The sequence below is a fragment of the Lycorma delicatula genome, chromosome 4 (assembly GCF_047948215.1).
Source record: "Lycorma delicatula isolate Av1 chromosome 4, ASM4794821v1, whole genome shotgun sequence".
NCBI classification, from domain to species: Eukaryota; Metazoa; Arthropoda; class Insecta; order Hemiptera; family Fulgoridae; genus Lycorma; species Lycorma delicatula.
In genome coordinates this window covers 94318367-94339299 of record NC_134458.1, presented here as the reverse complement: position 1 = coordinate 94339299, position 20933 = coordinate 94318367, and the positions used below count along the sequence as shown (strand labels likewise).

At 34.1% G+C, this 20933-nt stretch overlaps 1 protein-coding gene across 1 annotated transcript in view; it reads left to right on the top strand.

Moving 5' to 3' along the window:
* Positions 1–20933, top strand: part of da (transcription factor daughterless) — a 526412-nt gene that overhangs the window by 145461 nt on the left and 360018 nt on the right. The window contains exon 5 of the mRNA XM_075363694.1: positions 10515–10562. Coding sequence (XP_075219809.1) covers positions 10515–10562 — 48 coding nt within the window. The remainder of the gene's footprint in view (positions 1–10514; positions 10563–20933) is intronic.

The following is a 20933-nucleotide window of genomic DNA, read 5'->3' as shown; positions in this document are numbered from 1 at the left end:
GTGCCGTCCATCTCCTCTGAGGACGAATCGAGTGGGATGGACACGGGCGCACCCGCCCGGGTCAAGCCGATTCCGGCTGTCGACGAGTTCCGCAAAGCGAAGGGCAGACCTGGCAGTTCTGCCCCGTTGGCTAAAGTAATCCAGGAGGACCTGGTAGTGGTTGTTAACAGTAAGTAGACTGTCCGAATCATCGGTCCGGCTGGACAGTTTAATTGGCAGAAGGTATGCGCTTTCGCAGCGAGCCACGGTTAGTTAGATAAGAGGTGATTATGATTGTAAAAGCTGTCGACGAAACGGTGACTGCACTGCCGATGGGCAAGGGATACATGCAGCCGTGAGGTGTAGTGGCGTTTCGACGAGGGCGGATTAGAATAAGCAAGCGACTACACTGCCGAGGGCATGGGTTAACATGCATCCATGCAGCAGTGAAGTGTGGCGGCATCTCGACGATGGTTTATGAGGTGAATGTCACGCGGGACTCTGCGATGAAGTCGCGTGGGAGTAGGAGGTCTGTCCGCCTCTCCCTAGTGGACCAGACCAGAGTCCATAATTTAACCTAAGTCTAGGGTTTGAACTAAAGTTGAGTTCACTAAGGGAACTAGGACTGAATTCTGTTGGTGCGATCAACATTTTTGGTGGTATGTTGTGTTTAATTTGCCTCAAATTACGAGACATACTTGAAATTGGCTCATAATAAGTAGAACTAGGCGCGGGGTTCGCGCTTCAGCGAGCTCGGTTAGCTAGTTCAAACGGATACGATGTAAGACATTCAAGGTGTCCGGACGAGGCCTACAGCGAAGGCAAAAGCTGAGTTATTAAATCACCGAGGCATTTACATCGGTGGCATCCCAACAAGGCCAGGCTTATTACTATGAGATATAAAAAGTCAGAGGGCGATAGACGACTCCCGTTGAAGCCCAACAAGGCTAGGAACGGGGGGTTGTTGTGTCGACCGGAACGTCACTAGACGGGTGTCTTCCTCTAAGGGGTTGGGATGTCCTGTATAAGAACCGTTGGCTATACCACGTTGAATACCCCGTTTCTCCTCTGATTACCGAAGTTAAGCAACGTCGTGCGCGATTAGTACTTGGATTGTGTTCTGCATAAGTGGACCTGGCAGAGAACTCTTTATTGGCAGTTTCTGCTGCTGTATTTATCAATTTTACTTGACTAGTCTACTTCTCCTCACCTCTTACACTGGCGACTGCGGGTTCATTAGTGTTAGTTACCGGTTGGTTATGGTCCGCACGGACAGTGTGATTGGCCGGAGGTAGGCGTGCTTGGCATCGAGCCCCAGTTAGAATAGTTCAAGTATCAATGGGGTCATGCTCGGGAGCGTGTCTTTATTCTCCCGGGTGCAATTCACAAACTTTAGCATCGCGATTTGTTGAATTTGAGTGCACACTTATTAAGGGGCAAACAAGTAAATGTTGGTTGCGATCAACCTAGCTGTTCACCCAAGCGGTTCTCAAAATTGGAGCTGAAGTGGGAGACTAGAGGTTATACTCAGCCGGTAAACGGACAAGACCTGAGGTCGTCTGGGACATTGTTCTAGCTGGTAGTACTCCAATCACTAAATTTATTGATTTGCTGTCGTGGCATGAAAGTTACTGAAATCGTTTGTAAATTGGTACATACGGTTTAGGTGGTGGCAATAGTAATAGAGTTAGGCGCGCGGGGTCTTTGATCTTCCACGGGTAGGCTGTTAGTTTAGCAGTTCCTGAGGGCTACGTGGTAGAGTTAGGTGTCTGATGTTTTCTTAGAAGCCAAACTTGACTTGGGCGGAATTTACCGATGTAGATGTCTTTCGAGGCATCTGCATCGGTCGCATCTCACGAGACCGGACTGATGACTGAGGAATGTTATCAGTTTGAGGGCAAGAAGATGTCCTCCGATTAAACCACTCATGGCTAGGAACGGAGGGGATGGTGTGGCGACCAGACACATCACAAGGTAGTGTTCTCCCTGGGGGGGAATTGAGATGTCCTGCATAAGTCGCGGGGTTCGTGCTTCCGCGAACTCGGTTAGCTAGTTCAGAGGGTAACGAAGTAAGACAGTCAAGATTGTCCGAAAGAAGTCTACAGCGAACACGAAGGCCGAGTCATTAATTCACTGATGCAAATGTCTACCGAGGCATTTACATCGTGGCATCCCAACGAGGCCTGGCTTATTACTGTGAGATGTAAAAAGTTAGAGGGCAAAAGACGACTCCCGTTAAAACCCATCAGGGCTAGGAACGGGGGGTGGTGTGGCGACCGGAATCGTCACAAGGCGGATGTCTTCTCTTGTGGGGGTTGGGATGTCCTGCATAAGTTAACACAATAACTGCAAAAAGACTGGAGATTGCACATCGGTAGAAAGGAAAGATGATGTTCTGTTCAATACTTGGTTTTCAGACGAGTCCTATTTTCATATTGATGGGACTGTTGGCAAATAAAATGTTCGCTTTTGGGCTACGCATCGCCACAGATCGTGCGTGATAAACAACATGGGCCTAAAGTAACCGTTCCGGCAGCTTTATCGAGTCACGGATCGATACGACCGGTATTTTTCAATATACGCGTGCAGTTAATTCTCAACGCTATTTGGATACGTTTAGGGATGATTTTGTGCACTGGGTTGTCTATAGATACTCAACGTTTTACGCAAGATGGTGCAACCCCTCACACCGCTAATGTTGTGTTGGATTTTTAAATTCAGTTTTTGGTAATCGCGTATTTCCAAATCGCTATCCGGGCCGCCAAATTGGAGGATTTTGGCCACCTTCGAGCCCGGATTTAAATCCTTGTTTTTTTTTTATAGGAATATTTAAAAGAGAAACCTTTCCCGTTAAGACCTACAAATCTTATGGAAATGCGAGCGCGATAGTTCAGTTGTGTGAAGAGATTCAAGAGGACTTATGTCGCAGAGTCGTAGAAACGTACACACTCGCCTTGAAGAGGTTGTTGGTTGTTAGGCGTAAGAACGCCCTCATTGAACATGTCATCCAGTAAAAGAACTTTCCACAAACACTTTGTTTGGTATGTTAAGTTGTAATCGTAGTAAAATTTAAAAATAAATATGTAATCAAATGTTCAAACGTGTCAACTTATTGTGCGCCACTCTGTACGTACGAACGTACAGAGTGGCGCAGAGTGGCAGAGTGTTTGAAGTTTAATAATCTTTAATTAGATAAAAAGATTTTGATGAAATTTTGCGCCGAGACTCGTGTGTATGGATCAATCTGTTGGTAAAATTTTGTGGCCAATATCTCCATGGGGTGGGGTAGATAGTTTTGTGGGGTTAATTTTCTCAAATCCAAACGTAACCCCATTTTATATTAAGTTCAGTACATGCGTACCGTTTTTAAAAATGTTTTGCCCCAAATCCCCTTTCCATACTTCCACAAAGATCTAAAAAAGCTATCTTTTTATTTATTGCATGCCTTTTTTTTTTTAAACTATCACCTGAAACCCTTTTGTAATATGTTTGGAATACGATATGTTTGGTATATGTTTGTGTTACTAATTTTTACAATCGACTGATTATCTCATGCACGTAGATGTTTATAATGAATGCTATTTCATCGTTATTCAGTGTTACTGTGCTTATTATTGTCATCTTTTTAGCAAATTTTAGCGTTTTATAATATAAATTTAATGTTGACTGCTCTTTCAATTTTTTTTTTTAAATAGAAAAAATTTCTTGCGGTGGTAAAAGAGGAAATATTCTCATTGATGTATCGCGTACAATTTTTGTGTGACGATTGGAAAGCGTTTACCGGAAGAAACGTTTTAGTGCATGGTCCCTCTTGCTATAGTCGGTGCGTGTTATTAAATGTATATATAGCCTGTTACTAAATATTTGTAAGGAATTCAGCCATTTGAACAGAAAACTCAATCACGAAAATTTTTGTTTGTGATTTCATAACCATATTTAAATTTAAAAATGTTTTAGATTTTTGATTTAGAAGTTCTTTATTTAGCCCTCATACGTAATTGAAATAACTTTAAATTATTAGTTTCTACATGAGTACACACCTTATTCTCAAAAGGAAACAGTTACAAAGGAAATAAATTAAAAGAGTAATATTTGTATCGTTTTGTTTTTTTTTTTGCATGATCAGCCTTGAAAATTTACAAAATTATTAATTTTTAAAATAATCAACCAATAACCAATCTAAATTTATTTTAATTATTTTTTTTTAATCTTCGTCATAACGTTTTCAGTTGGGATTTTCGGTCATTTTCAATGATTTTTTTCGCTGTTTTCTTCTCTAACATTAGTTGAAGTTATTGCTGGTGGTTTTCGTTTTCTGTTTTTTAATTACTTAAGTGCGTATTTAGTTTGTGGCCGAAAAGTACATTACATTTGAAGTGGGTCTAAAAATTTAGTATATAGTTGTCTGTGTGTGTGCATGTACGCGTACGGGTATTGAATATGAAAATTATAGTTAACGTTCAACTTATAAACCAAAAATATACAACTATTTACCCCATTTCAACCTTCTTCTTTCTTCTTTCTTTCCTGTTTAGCCTCCGGTAACTACCGTTTAGATAATTCTTCAGAGGATGAATGAGGATGATGTGTATGAGTGTAAATGAAGTGTAGTCTTGTACATTCTCAGTTCGACTATTCCTGAGATGTGTGGTTAATTGAAACTCAACCACCAAAGAACACCGGTATCCACGATCTAGTATTCAAATCCATGTAAAAATAACTGGCTTTACTAGGACTTGAACGCTGTAACTCTCGACTTCCAAATCAGCTGATTTGGGAAGACGCATTAACCACTAGACCAACCCGGTGGGTTACCCCATTTCAACCTAAACAATTAAAATCTAACGCATGTTTCAACTACATTCTAAATGTGTGTTTTCCTAACTATAAAAAAAGGCAATAATATCAGCTGTCGCCATAGTGTAAAAGTGAAGTATTAATCACTGAAGATGGCAGATAAAGCTAATGAAAATGTTATGAAATGCATTCAAATAATTATTGTTATAAAAAACCGCAATAGTTCAGCATTTGAGAAAGTTATCAAAATGTAAGAAATTAATTCTATTTGTACCAATTGTAGATCAGGTGGTAAAGCTATTATTATAAATATTTTCGTGAATTTATTATATCCTTAATAGTAGCGAAACGAAGATGATAGGAAAGCAAAAAGGAAAAAATAGAAACTTTTTGGTCGGTTAATAAAAAATTAAGTGGTGTAAGACGAAACGAAGAGAGAAGTTTTGTGGAGGAATCCTGTAAAGAGAACTTTGTTACTGAATCACGTAAAACATCGGTTAAGTTAATTTTAGTTTAAAGGGAAAGAATTAGGTTAAAATGTATACGAGAAAAAATAAAACGTTGCGAAATTGATAATTGAGAATATCAGTTTATGTATATAGTAAAGAATATAAAATAAAAGGAATTAGTATAGAACTAATCGATGAAAAGAAATTAAGAATCATACGTGTAAGTTATCATCGGACATAGAGAGCTTTATTTCATTTTAAGCCACAAGAGTCGTATCTCAGATAAGAATTATATCTGTAATGGCATCAAAACATTTTTTGGTGAATCAGAGTTCATTTGTTTTTTACTTTTTTTTTTTTAGAAGAAAATTCCTTTTTCATTAATTAAGGGCTCCAAAAACATTTACGTAAACTTCACGTATTGCGATTTTACCCTCCCCCCTCATAAGGCGATTTTTATGTAGAAAATCATAAATTTTTTAAGTTTTTACTTACAACTCATTTTAACAATATCTTTGTGATTCTTACCAAATTAAGTAGTAGTTTTTATCAATAAGTTCAACGTTATATTTTTTCAAGTCTTTTTTTTATTTTAACTTAATCTTGGGTATATACCTAAATTTAAAAAAAAAAATATGTATTCACTTTTTTCAGTTGATTTTCATGAAAAATTTCAATATCTCATGAACAACCGAGTAAGCCGTTCTCAGTATACCGGTTTATCTTTTATCCCAAATTTATCAAAAACTACTAAAGATACAGTTCTGGAACCTTCTATTTTTCGGGTCAGATTTCATATAAAACCACTGAATTTACTCCTTAATTTGGGTCCCAAGAATTACAGCCTGGCTTAATTTTACCGAAGACACAGAAATCAGGGCGAAAACTTTCGACAGCCGACACTCAATAACGAAGCGTTTCCGAACCTATATTTATATGAACTTTCTTCTTTATTTTCACCGGAAGAAAATGTCCTGAAAGTTTGTTACATTCTTCGTGAGTCGTCTATATATATGTATATATATATATATATATATATATATATAGAGAGAGAGAGAGAGAGAGAGAGAGAGAGAGAGAGAGAGATACATATATGTTTGTAATGTTCCTGAAATATTTTTTAATTTTTTTTTTTGACATTTCTATATAAATCTATCTTTCCGTAAGCATTAAACGATAATGATAAACAAAAATACTGTTTAAAAATTAATTTTGCTTTTACGGCGTAGTTTGTTAAACTATTTAACAATTAACTCCCCGTAGTAATATATACTCAATTTAAAACTTAGGTTAGAATTTTGGATTAAGATCAGTTTATGATTCAAGTTTCCGTAAAATCGGTTCGCTGCCCTTGTACTACGGTCTGTTAACCGAAGTTTATAATCGGTTGATTTGTTTCAGTTTTGTTTGAAAAACAAAGATATTAGAAAAAAGTCATGTATTTGTAGTACTTTACAGTCAAAACTTCAATTTATGGGATTTATAAATCTATCGACGTGCGCTTCAGTTCAATGACTTCTATCTTTTCTTTTATATCTTTTATTGTTTCAAGATAGTAAGGAAATAACAACCTTTTTAAGACTTAAAAACCAATTAAAAACAATACGGGTTAACCTGTGGGAAACGTGACTATCTGTGTATATTCTTACATCGGTTCAATAAGTGCGGTAGTCGGATATAAATATTAATGACGTAACCGTCATTAACAGTCTCTTAACAGTCATTCGCATCGCACCTGCCGTTCCGTACGTACACAAAACATCAAAACCGTAGACCCAGTCGTCGTTTTGAGAGTTATGTATTCCCAAGGTCGTGTACAGTTTTTACGAGTTAAATTACTATTGCGTTCTTTACGCCCGAAGAAAACAAGAGGCCAGAGTAAACGGCATCGGTAACAAGAATTTAATGGTAAGTATTAACAGCGGTTTTTACGAGCAGAAAATGTGACTGAAAGAGTGGTAACAGTTTATTACAGTATTAACAAGTTTTAAAAATGTACGATAACTTTAAAACGCCTTCCCGTAGTTAGCGGTGTTGTCATTTTAAAACACGAGTTATTAGTTCGAAACGTTAGTTACGTTGAATTATTTTTTTTCTTCTGTTATTAATGACTTTTGTTTAACCGTTTATTACAACGAAACTACTTTTTTCGTCTTAGGGTTTACTTCCGTATTCATTTTAATAATAAACAGGAATCCGTGGAAATGCGACTTAGAACATATCTTCTTATTCGAGGAAATCATGTCACCGATCGATCGAAGGGAGAAAAATATCTGTTTAACAACTACATATGGAATTTTTTTTAACGTTTTCTGATAATAACGTTTGAACAACTTTAAAAATTCGATCGAAAATTTGCAGGACTTCCTAAGTCTCAAGAAGAATTAAAATTTTTTTTGTATTTTTATTTTTTTATGAAATTATCAAATATCCATCACATTTACGATAAGATATATTACTTAAGTAATATTTTACCGATGAAATATTGCGTTAAAGAACTGAAAACCCTCTCGAAATTTACTATATTTCTCTATTGTTCAAAACGTTGACCGTTTCTTTCGTTGATCTACCACGGATAAGAATTTTTTTAATTTCTCATGTAACATAAAACTTTTACTTGTAAAAAGTATTTTCTTACGCATATCGGTTTTCCTAGAAAATGAGCAATTAATGATAATTTAAAAAAAAAATCCCTTTCGGCATGTCGGAAGGCGGAGCTAGATTTCACCGGTGCTAAGTAGGGGATAAAAAAGATTTCCACCTTAAAGTTAAGAAAAACTTCAAATTTACTCAACACAACAGTGGTTGCATGTGAAAGAAGTTTTACATGTTTACTATACGACAAACCCAATCTTCTTACAATTACAGCAATAATTTGGTCAACCTTGCTAGTCATATAAAATGGTATAAGGCTAGTCATATCAAAAATTGTTTCAGATAAAAGTTTTAAGTTATGTTTAGAGGACTAACGACCACTTAAAATCGATTCGACACTGTTCCTATTAAGGAAGGTATGATTTTTTTGTCTTCGAAATCACATTTTTTCAACCCCCTGGGCCAATAATCTATTATAATATAATAATAATGGTTATATCAAAAACATTTACTTAGATACGTTTAAGGCCGTTATCCAAAGAACAATAGGAACTTTAAAAGAATTCGATATTTAACTTAATAAGAAAGTTATAGCGATATTTTGTTTTTCGAAAAAGCTCCTCCATTTCCATCCCCATGGTCCGATTTTGGCCGTTAATGAACTTGACCGAGATTTTCGGACGAGTTATTTTTAAGGAACAATTTGAAAGTGAGTGGCGCAAAATTACGGCAGTTATCGTGTCCACAAGAAAGTGAAATAAATATATATATATATATATATATATATATATATATACACGATATGTACATAAATGTATATATAAACTTTTCAACTGTCGGTGGTTTTCGGGTCTGGGGAATGTAAAACGCGAAGATATGTCGAAATTTTATGGAAGTTGAATCATGATACCCATTGCTATAGATAGCTTTCTTATGAAATCTACCTAAAATTTAATTAAAGATACAAGAATGAAAATGTCTTAGCTTCAGTTATAATTTTATAAATTAATTTATTCGGATCGGTCCCTATAAAGTTAGGAATAGGTAGGTATGCTACCTGACGGATAGAAGAAAAGAACTGCTTCAAACATTTACTTGAAAAGATTTAGAAAAATTTTTATCAGGATGGCATCACAAAATACAAAATAAAGAAAATTATTATATGAAATAAAGATTATGGAATTTTATAAAGGTAATAAAAAAATAATATCATTGGAAATGGAATTACTCTTTTACTGGCGTTAATTAAATGTTAAAAATTTTTGACTACCTACATAAGTACACGTTAAATGAGAACGCATAAAATTCAGGTTTATTTTATTTTTTAGTGTTATTTAAAAATTCATAACAGATGAGTTTTGACTCGTTTTTTTTTTTTTTTTTAATTATAGGATTTATGAAATACGTAATAGTATAGGTAGAATGAGGTAGTACATAATAGGTAGGATGAAATGTTAACATATAGCTTAAACTCCGGGAGTATACAAATTTAACTGCACTAAATATTAAATCGGACGTAACTTTGACGAAACTGCGTTATCCTAGCTGTGATCGCATAAACTCAGTCTTTGTGAACGTATTTGTAGTAATAAGCCGTATGTATACACAGATTAATTACAACATACATTTTTTGAATAACACAAAAACGCCACAAACACGATATACTCCCGTAATTTAATTTTGCTTTGTTTTTGTTGTTTTTATTCAAGGTAAAATTTTTGAAGTATCTTCCCTAAGAATACCTGACGACAAAATTAGTTTTTCTTTAATACATATTAGTACAGTATAAGTTTTTTCACCTCGATAAATCTGGGAATTTAACTTTTAATTCGACATTATAGTATTCTGTAGGAATATTTATGAATTTGTTATTCCCCTACTGATTGTATCAACGCTTATAAAAAATTACGTAGAAAGAGAATTTGAATGAAAGACAGATCCTTGTATGTTATTCACTGTGCCATCACAAAGAAAGAAAGCGCACCGAAGTTCATCTTTTAAGCTGTATACTGTAGATTATATCATTATTTATAGAGAATTTTTTCAGAACTTGTGAAATGTACACGGTGTATTACGTACTACACCTTTGTCTTCTGTAAACTTTATTAATTGAAATGATCGGATAAAAGCGACCCTTTTGTGAAAATGCCATGCCTGACCGGGATTCGAACCCGGGACCTCTGGGTGCCTTAAAAGCGACCCTTACCAGCGTCTATTCGTACAGCGAGCCAGTCTGCGTACAGGAGCGGTATATATTAATAATTTGCTTGGTTTTTCTCAAATAACGTGGGATTTAGTAATATGTAAATGTATTTCTACTACCATCAGTTAACGGGGGATATTCAGTTTTGTAACTAATTTACCTCCGTCCACTCATACCGGTCTTCAGTTTTTTTTTGTAATCGGTTAAAGAAAAATATTTTCCACTTATCTAAATTAACTTTTTATTAATTAATTTCATCGAATATTCGTTTATTTTTTAAAAAAATATTTGATACAGCGTAGCCTTAGAAGTATTTAATCAGATAATGTCATAACTGAACCACGATCGCTTAATGCAGATCCGCACTTACAAAAAATATATAAAACCGGTACTGGAATTTTGTTTGTTCAGTGGATTGAAAAAGAACTAATTATCTCTAGGCTGTTTTAAATTTTAAATTAATTATTATTTGTAATACTTTTTTTTTACAGAGTTTGGATCCTGCGGAACCGAACGATGGTGTTGCACCACAACATTGGGTATGTCTATTAATAATATTTGTTTTAACTTTTTCCTTAGTGTTTATTTGTTTTTATTGGTTTTTAAATTTTATTTGATGTAGATAGCTTTTACCAGTAAATTAATATTAATTATAAAGTTTATAATTTGTATTTTTACTTTTTTGTTATTAATAAAATACATTTTTTTGAATTAGATTATTTCTTATAGGTTCATGAAAGCTGTCTTATTGCCTTTTTAAATTAGTTTTTTCTTTCTAAAATTAGCGTTAAACTTGTGTACAACCGGTTATATTGTGTTAAAAACATGCTCAGGCAATTAAGATATCCAAGCCGCGAGTGAATTATTTTTTATTTTTATTTTTTGGTAGTGTATATCAGTCGTGTAGAATGCTGTTTTATAACTTTCTACATGTGTAAAATAGTTCGAATGTTTTAAAAATGTATTTTATATATTTATTTCTTTGTTCGATTTTCTGCATCTTTGGTATAATTTATTTATATATTTATAGTTCTATATATATATATATATTATAAACTGCTATGGATATTCGATAATCGAGGTTAATTAGTGACCCCCGATCGTCTCCTTATTTAACGTCAGATAAATGAAACCGTTGTAGTCTTTGTTACGAGTTAAGTATAATATTATTAAATTAATTAACCACAAGTAAACATATACGATTTCCTAACAAATGTATTACAAAAGGAGCTTTTCAGAGAAAACATATTTTCCACATTCCAGTAAAGATAAAATATTCAGTAAAAATATTTTATTAAGTTAAATACAGTACGAACTAATTAAATTAAGTAAGTCTAATTCAATTAAAAATTTAATTAAATTACCTCTAATTGCTATTTGTAGGATTCCGAAGTTAATGCTACGATTACGTTTGTGCAGTTTCATTTTAGTCTACTCGTAAAAACTAAACTGAATTATAATTGATTGCCAGTCTTTGTGGAGGGATGCTAATAAAGCAAAGGAAATATAGATTTATTTTTGGTTCATAAAATTTTCCGAAATAATTCCTCTATTTTTCAAAGGAAGTGTACCTTTTTAGAAAAAGAGAACATAAGGTCGAAAAATTCTGGGAATCGCTAATTATAGATTTTTCATTCGTACTTCTTTCGGGTAGATCGTTTTTTTACAAAAAAATACTGTAACCTTACTGAAAGAAAAGGTAGATTTATTTTATTATTTTAAAAACTCTTCGGTAGGAGAAATATGGATCTTGTAAAAAGAAAACGTGTAATTTTACATTAAATAAATTAATCGATAGGAAATAAAAATAATAACAGAAATATAATCCTTTGTCACCAACCGAAAAATTGTGTGATGTCACGGGGAAATTATTCCGTTGGCCGGTCGTGTATGAGTGAAGGGTTTTTTTTTAGGAAAAATTGTTTTTCCTTTTTTCAGAAAATTTTTAAACATACGAGTAAACGTAAGTTTGAATTTTTATTCGATTTTCGCCTACGAATGAATCATGTTCAGTGGGATGTAACAACGATCTGAAAACTCCCACCTTTATATTATTTAAGCTCTTCTTGACTTTTTAATAAAGGAATATCAAGGTATAATATATATGTATATATATATATATATATATATATATTTATACACACACTATATTTTAGACGGGGATATATTGTACACATACACATAAGATCTAAGAGTTTCAAATTAATTTTCTCACGGTTGTTTGCTATCAGACCGTTTGACCGCTGTTTGAAGACATTCTTCTATTCGTTTTCACCAACAAATCACTTGACGTCCGAGTATTCTTCAACTTTTTTAAATAGATAGAAGACATTGGACTTAAGTAAATATTGCACGGTAAGTAACTTGAATAGTTCCATTACAATTTTTCCAGATGATGAGTTGTCAAAGCTGCAGAATGTGGACGCGTTTTATCGTGATATAACGCGGTTTGTCAGCTGTTTAGGCAGCGCGGCGAAAATTCAGAAGCACCTTAATTGTTCCTTATGAAGTGAAGTCGATCGACTCCATCGTAAAGACGGATTTCGCTTATGAACTTTTTTTTCTTTTTTTTGATGATTTAGAGTAATTCTACTCAAATGGCTGGAAAGTTCGTCCCGTGCTTCATCGCAGTAAAAATTGAATCGAAAGATTTATCAGCTTTTTATAATACGTCAGAAATTGCAATGCAACAAAGTGTTATATTGTAAAAAAAAAATCTCAAGGAATTGAATCCTACAAGTTGTGCCGGTCTTCACTTTAGAAATTAATTAATATTTGTTACTTTCCTGTAAGTTTTCGTATCTAATGATGTCAATATTATAGTTTCAAATTAAGTTGCTTCAAAGCGAAACGATAAGGTTTTATTTATGTTTTTTTTTAACCGAATCGATTTGGTGATTTATTAAATAAGAAATCGATCAAATATTTTTCACGATGGCATTAGAAATACTACAACAATTATTAACGAGATTAGCAGTGGTTCGGCCATTATTATTTATTCTAGTTTTTTTTTTATTGTTTTTTGGATGGATATTTTTCTTTCATAATAAACATGAGTTATCTTGAACTAATATGTAAATTTTTTTTAGATTTTTATTTGTAAAAATCGATTTTATAAAAAATGGAATTTTAATGTTAATTATTACATTCATAATATCGAAAATTCATGAATCGGGTGTTCGTAAAGCAAGAATAAGTGTTATAAGATACCAGTTTTTTTATTCATAACTCTGTAGCCAGTTATCGTATTTATCATTCCAGCGTAATTGACCGTTCAAATATTAATTTCTTTCTTTTAGTATGTACAAATAATACATATATATCGCTAGATAATTTGTATATATTTTAACATTGGAATGTGAACATATACACATCGCCGCGTTGCCGTGATGTAATTAGAAATTTTTGAAGCGAGTCATGTTTTGTATTTCTCTAAATAGATCTAAACGAAGAGGTAGTAGAGATTCTACTCGTCTCGATGCTCGGGGTTCATTCGGATCCATTAAGGCTTGTGTAATTCTAAATAATTGATGAACTTTCCATGGGAAATTCCTCACTCATTTCCTGATACTATCTTCCTTTATTCCCTTTATTCGTCTTTGTAAGATTTTTTGACTCTTATTCACGCTTATTATATTATAATTAAATTGTAATATTGGTTGGCGCATTTCCGCATATTTATTTGTAAATGTGTATTTCAGTTGTATGTTCCATCGAAAATTGATGCATTTTCATATAATTAAAATTTTAATAACAATTTTCATAACAAAAGTTTAGGTAAAGGTTTTACTTCTTGGTAAACAATTAAATGTGATCTTATAAAGAGTGGTACAGTCGCTTTTACTGTGTCTACGAATTGGTTATATATTAACTGTTCATATATATACGAACAGCATTAAAAAAAACTATTGAAATAAATAAAACTTTAATTTATGTAAAATTAATTTTTTCTTTATTATCTTTTTTCTAGATGAATTGATAATTTAATAAATTGTAACCTTATATAATTTCGTAATCATTACGGTATACATTTTTAAATAATTTGAACTTTAAAAAAAAAAATAATATAACAAAAAAATAGAAAAATAAAAATGTAGATAGGTAAAATTACATTTATAATGCAAATAATTCGTAGTATTTAAAAAAGTAACAATACTTATTGTTAATTAACTTAAAAATGGCGGAATATTACTAAAAGATATCACGTACAAAAAATTCCATAATATAATCTTTGATGAGAAAATATTATTTTGTGACGTCAGATTGATAAGTTTATGAAAAATTATCAGAATTAAAAACTTCTGATATATATTATTTATTTAACATTTATTTATAATTAAACTTATCATTTTTTCTCTTCAGTCAATTGACTGGTTTCATGCAGCTCTCCAAGATTTCCTGTCTAGTGTCAGTCGTTTTATTTCGGTATACCCCCTACATGTTACATCCCTAACAATTGGTTTTACATATTCCAAACGTTGCATGCCTGCTCAATTTTTCCGATCCACTTGTTCCTCCAGTATCAAAGCGACTATTCCAGTATGGCTTAAGATGTGACCTATAAGTCTGTTTCTTCTTTTAGCTATATTTTTCCAAATGTTTCTTTCTTCATCAATTTGCCACAACATCTCTTCATTTTTTACTGTATCCACCCATTTGATTTTTAACATTCTCCTATAGGACCACATGTCAAAAGCTTCTAATCTTTTTTTCTCAGCTACTCCGATCATCCAAGTTTCTCTTCCACAGCTACGCTCCAAACACATACTTTCAAAAATGTTTTCCTGACTTTTAAATTAATTTTTGATATAAGAAAATTATATTTCTGACTGAAAGCTGGTTTCACTTGTGCTATTCGGCATTTTATATCGCTCCTGCTTCGTCCATCTTTAACAATTTTACTTCCCAAATAACAGAATTCTTCTACTTCCATAATTTGTTCTCTTCCTATTTTTATATCCAGTGGTCCATCTGGATTTATTTTGTTACATTTCATTAGTGGAAGAAGTGTTAGTAGACGACCATTTGGTTTCAGGGAAAGTATAGGGACAAGGAAAGATTTGTTTGCTTGTCATTTCTCCCGCCACCGTCCCATTCGGTGGCCCTAAAGCATAAGACCGAATGTCTGTGCCACAAACGACTACTGAGCCACGAAACAATTTAGCAACAAGTGTCCTAACTTGCTCCTAGAGCTAATCTAAAAGCATTAGCGGAATAAGTGTGGTACCATACACCACTCGCTTGCGAGTCCCACCGCCCACTTGACATATATCAGTAAAATGGGAAGGCGCACTCCGTCAACTATTAAAACATATATGACTATCAATAATTTATTTATCTCGTCAAAGATTAGCTGCCATGCCTAGGCCGATGAATGCCAACAAGTACCTGTCCACCATTAAAACTCTTGGAGCCTTAATCTGGCTGGTAGCCAGCCATATCTGTTGGTTAGCTTCCTACAGCAGCGCGCTAGGAGTCTTTTCCCTTAGGTAAACTACTGATATCGGTTGAACAAAATATCCACATCAAGGATCTCCCAAACGGTCCGACAATGCGGCTCTCGCCACATTGACTCGCCGCTTGTGAGTGGCCAATTTTCCGCTAGACTAAGTTCCAGGGTGGCCTGAGTTCTAGCCCCCCAGGAGCTGGGCAGTCGAACATCATGTGTTCGTTAGACTGGACCTCCCCGCAGACGCACACCTTATCAGCTGCCAGGCGGAACCGAAACAAATATCGGTTTAAATTTACATGGTTGGAGAGCACTCGGGCTCCCGTTGTCCTTAAAAACGAAGGAGAGGCATACCATCCCCCCAGATCCTGTTTAAATCTATACACAAGGACCTTCCCTTAGTCGTGGCGTGCCATTCTTGCTGCCATGCTTCCATCGCGAGGCTGTAATGCCTCCCTCCGCAGGCGGGAGATGGGCAGCTATTCGAAATTTAGAACCGTTACATTTGAGATCACCGTTCCGCTCCGGTACAGGCCCGGCTCGAAACCGCAACCCAAATACCTCGGCCTCCCTGCCTCTTCGCAATTTCCACATGGCCGCCCGAAATTTCACCACGAAATCGATTAGTAGACCTTTCCCAATACAGTGGTATGTAAGAGGTTGATTTAAAAACCCCAGTGCATATAATTAAGGCTCTGCGCTGGGCACTCCTTAAATTTTGAATAACTGCTCGATTTCTTTCCAACCTATGCGCCCAAACGGACGACGCGTAAGAGGTCATACTTTCGAAGACACCTCGGTACACTATGTACAAATGACGGCCCGACAGCCCGTAATCCTTTCGAGTAATCCTCTTAAGCTTGTACATCACAGAAACGGCATCCGCCGCTGCTTGCCTAATGTGGATGCTAAACAGCAACTTTGCGTTATTGTTAGGCATTGGAATAAATTGGAAAACAAGAAAACGCCCAAAATCACAAAAAAAAATCATTGTATAAGGCTTGTGTAAGTATGGAGGTAGAAGAGTTCTGTTATTTGGGAAGTAGAGTCACTACTAAAGTTGGACGAAGCAGAAGTAATATAAAATGCCGAATAGCACAAGCGAAATCAGCTTTCAGTGAGAAATACAATTTGCTTACATCAAAAATTAATTTAAAGGTCAGGAAAACATTTTTGAAGGTGTGTTTGGAGCGGACCTAGAACATTTATTCGCTATTATACGGTTCAAGGAATATAAGTTCATAATGTTAAGTTTTTCATTGCTTTTTTTTTGCTTTTGTTTTTGTATTTTCATGCGGTAGTTTTTGCGTAGGACTTCATCCATGCCATAAATTGTTTCTTCTAAATCTTTTTTACTCTCAGGTAGAATTATTATATCATCAGCAAATCGTAGTATCTTTATCACCTTGCACTGTTACACCGAATCTAAATTGTTCTAACATCAACTCCTAGTTCTAGTTAAAGATTAAAATGTAACGGGGATAGGGAACCCTTGTCGGACTCCCTTTTTTATTACGGCTTCTTTCTTATGTTCTTCGATTATTACTTTTGTAGTTTGGTTCATGAAAATGTTAGCAATTGTTCTTTTATTTCTATTCTTGAATCCTACATTTTTTTTTAAATGCTGAACATTTTATTCCAGTCTACGTTATCAAATGCCTTTTCTAAGTCTATAAATGTTGTGGTTCATTTGTTTTTCTTTAATCTTCTTTCTACTACTAATCTGAGCACTAAAATTGCTTCCCTTGTCTCTATTCAATTCACCGTCGTGCGAATCACAAGGGGTACGCTCGATGGTGTACTGGTGTCGAGATACTTCCAGCTTGGTCAAGTATGCTTAACGAGTTCTGACTCGTTATGCATACTTGCTTAACGAGTCTGAACAACCGCCGACTTTCTCTTCCGAACTGGGGGAAAGTTACATCGACATCACCTTGGTGACGGACGACTTGCTTAGGTGAACAAGTAGTTGGACTGTCTGGCCCGAGGCCAGTGTACGGAGGCGGTCCAAGAGCTCCAGATTCGGGTCGCTATAACCTAAGTGACCTGGATCAGGACAGGCTGTGGAGCGTATGTGCGGCTGCCTTGCAGGGGTTGGAATGGCGCATGGAGCACAGGGAGGAGGTAGTATTGATGGCTGAACAATTCGGCCGGGCCATCAAGACTGGCTGCGATAGGGTCCTACGGTGGCCTCGGCCAATGGATGGACCCTTAGGTAGTGGCCAGTCTGCTGATCGGAGAGTGCCTGGAGCCGTCATGACCGTTGCTTCCGGGGAGCCGTCTGTTGAACGCAGGCGGAAACCCGGGAAAAAGTTGTGGTCCTCTGATCTTAGCGTGCTGCGCGCAAGAGTTAGGTCCGCTAGGAGAAGATACCAGTGTCGCCCCCTAATGGAGATTATCGTTGATCACGTGCGCGCTGAAGATCTGCGGATCTACCGGCGCGCCCGTAATGAGTATGTTCAAGCCATCAAGGAAGCCAAACTCAAGTTTTGGCAAGACTTCATGCGCGAGTTGCAGAGCAACCCCTGGCAGCTCGCAAGACCGTTATTGTTTCTTCTAATTTTGACGTTTATTGCTTACTGTTTGATTTGACCCACGTGGTTTGTCTATATGTATGTTTAATTATAACTACTAGGCCAAAAAAATATATATATGATTCTAAATGGGTAATCGATAATATTTTCAGTATCGATTTATTTGTATCAAGAATAGTTGTGTTTTAAGATCTGCTTCGATATTGAATTAATGCGTTACTGTAGTAAAATGTATTAATTTGTTTTATGATTATTACAAGACTGACTAACAATAGAGCATTAGACAAACTCATTTAATTTGAGTAACAAAAAAAGTGAGAAGTAAAAGAAAGAGTGAAAATTTGTAGAGTAAGAAAAAAAGTCAAAAATTTTTATTTTTACTAATAAAAAAGAGGAAATGGAGTGTGAGTTTTAACATAAATAATGGATTTTATAAAGAAATACAATCACATAAATAAAAAAATACATTAATATATATTTCGCATATATATATATATATATATATATCGATATATATGCGATATATCGATATATAATAATATAACAAGTATACATCTGACCACCACGTGACATGTACTAATGAATCGGGATTTTCCGCTAGTGATCGGCTCATTCCGGTGCTAAGCTAAGGAGGACGTACACACACACACAAATGCCGTTTAGTAGGAAAGGATAACTCCCGGCTTTTTTAAGGGTTATTAATAGATAACTTATCACCGGCGGTAGGAGGTGGGACTCAAGTATCGTACTTTATCAAGTACGATGGGGTAAGATGGGTGATTGGGTTAGAAAGTTCATATCTTTATGATACTTGTAAAAATTACGTAAATATTAAAAATATCTACGTAAATTAATAATAATTACATTATGTTAATAAACAATTAAATAAATTTATTAATGTTTTTTTAGCAATCTACAGTAAAAAGAAGTTGACATTTTAATAATTTTTGTGTTTTTACTTTCCGGCGAATATAGCTATAAATATAGCTACAATGGGAAAGTACGGTGATCGTGTCAAAAATAGGGTAGCGGGTTTTTTGCAAATCTTTTACGTGTTTGGTCCGACTAGTTCATCTAGACCAAAAACCGTATAAATGTATGTATATGTGTCGCACTGCTTTTGATCTTATATCTCAGCATCGGCCGAACCTCTTCAAATTCTGCTCAAATATTGATGTTATTAATTTTATTTCAAAATTCGTTATGGGTTGGGTAATATCCGGAAAAAACCGATTTCGATTATTATCAGAGGCGTTTTAGAGAAAACTTTATTAAAGTAAATTTGTTATCTACAATTCATATATAAAATAATAACCCAAAAAATTATTTTTTTTCTAAATCGACCTTTGCAAATTAAAATATATGGTTTTTTTATTCTTTTGCGCTTTCCCCTTCGGTTTAAATATTTTTCAAAAATGTTTTCAAAGCTTATACTTCATATATAGAGCTATCAAGAAATGTTACAACTTTTTTAAATTGTAGACCCCGGACCTAATATGAAAAACAATGTCTTTAAAAAAAATTTATTTTTATTTTAGGCTTTATTGAAGGGGTTGTTAGATTTAGAGAAAACTTTAATTAAGAAAATTTGTTAAGCTTAACCACCTAGACATATGAATATTTTTAGAAAAACGTTTTCTTAAAATGTATTACCTACCTCTCTAAAATATATATATATATATATATATATATATATATATATATATATGTTTTGTTTTATTTTTAGCTGTAATTCTCAATTTATTATAAATTTTTTTTTGTCACTTTAAGGGCGATTAAAATAAGTAGTTTTGGCTCCCAACAATATACCCTGATCCCAAAATAAGAAGCAGTTTTTTTTTCATTACTGTAACAAAAGTTGTACTCTAATTTTTCAATATTTTTAAATAAATATTTTTTAATTTTCTTTTTTTTTTGTTAAGGATCACTTCTTTATAAACAACTTTTAGTAAATTTTCCCTGCAGAATAAGGGAGTCCCCGGAATAAATAAAATTTTCATTTGAAATTTGAGAATTTTGATGCTTAAATCTTATTTTGATAATAATTATAACGAATAAAAAGTCCCATTGATACTGGAGCCCCAGATTTTTAAAATTCGGAATTTTTTTTGTTAACTTTTACTTAAACGGTTATTATGAAAATAAAAATAAGACTTCTAATGATTGAATTGCAAAAATTACCGGTGAAGCCGGAAAGGTTTTGCAGTAAAATAGCTATGCAATGTATTTTATGACGTGACCGGGGTCCTTGGTCAAGTAGTGTAATACTTGCCAGCTTTTTTTTATGCGTAAATAAATCGATGCAATTTCGGAAATAAACTAACGTATCTTAAAATATTTGCTATAAATTATTATTGTTATTTTCTTTTTAAGGAAGTTATAATTGTATTCCTAATTTATTCCAATTAATTTTTTTAATAAATTCATGATGTTTATAGTTGTTCGGAATATATTTTTTCAAAATAATCTATTCTTTAAGAGCAAAATTTTGATTCTTTTTTTCTCATCGTACTTTTTTAAATATTAATAAAAATCTTAAAATTAAATTTAAACTTTTTTCTAAACAAGGAATGATTATATTATTATGCAATTTTAGGTGGGTCCTAGATAATATCACTTTGAACGGCTGGGGATTATAAAATTAGTTAAAATTATATTATGAGATGTTTGAGCAGCCCCAAAATGTATGAAGCAGAAAACGTATCGGTCAAAATATTATTACCTCTAGATTTTTGTATTTCTGCACGTTTTTAAGAGCGTCTGAGGTGAAAAATACTAAAAATTTAAATTATAGAATCCTCTGTGTAAGACTGTGTGTATGGTTTTTCCCTTTACTTGGATTTATATCTCATTAATGATTTAACATGTAGAATCATGAAGTGTTGTATGTTGGGAAGATTGATTTCTTTTAGAAAAAATGTGTGATG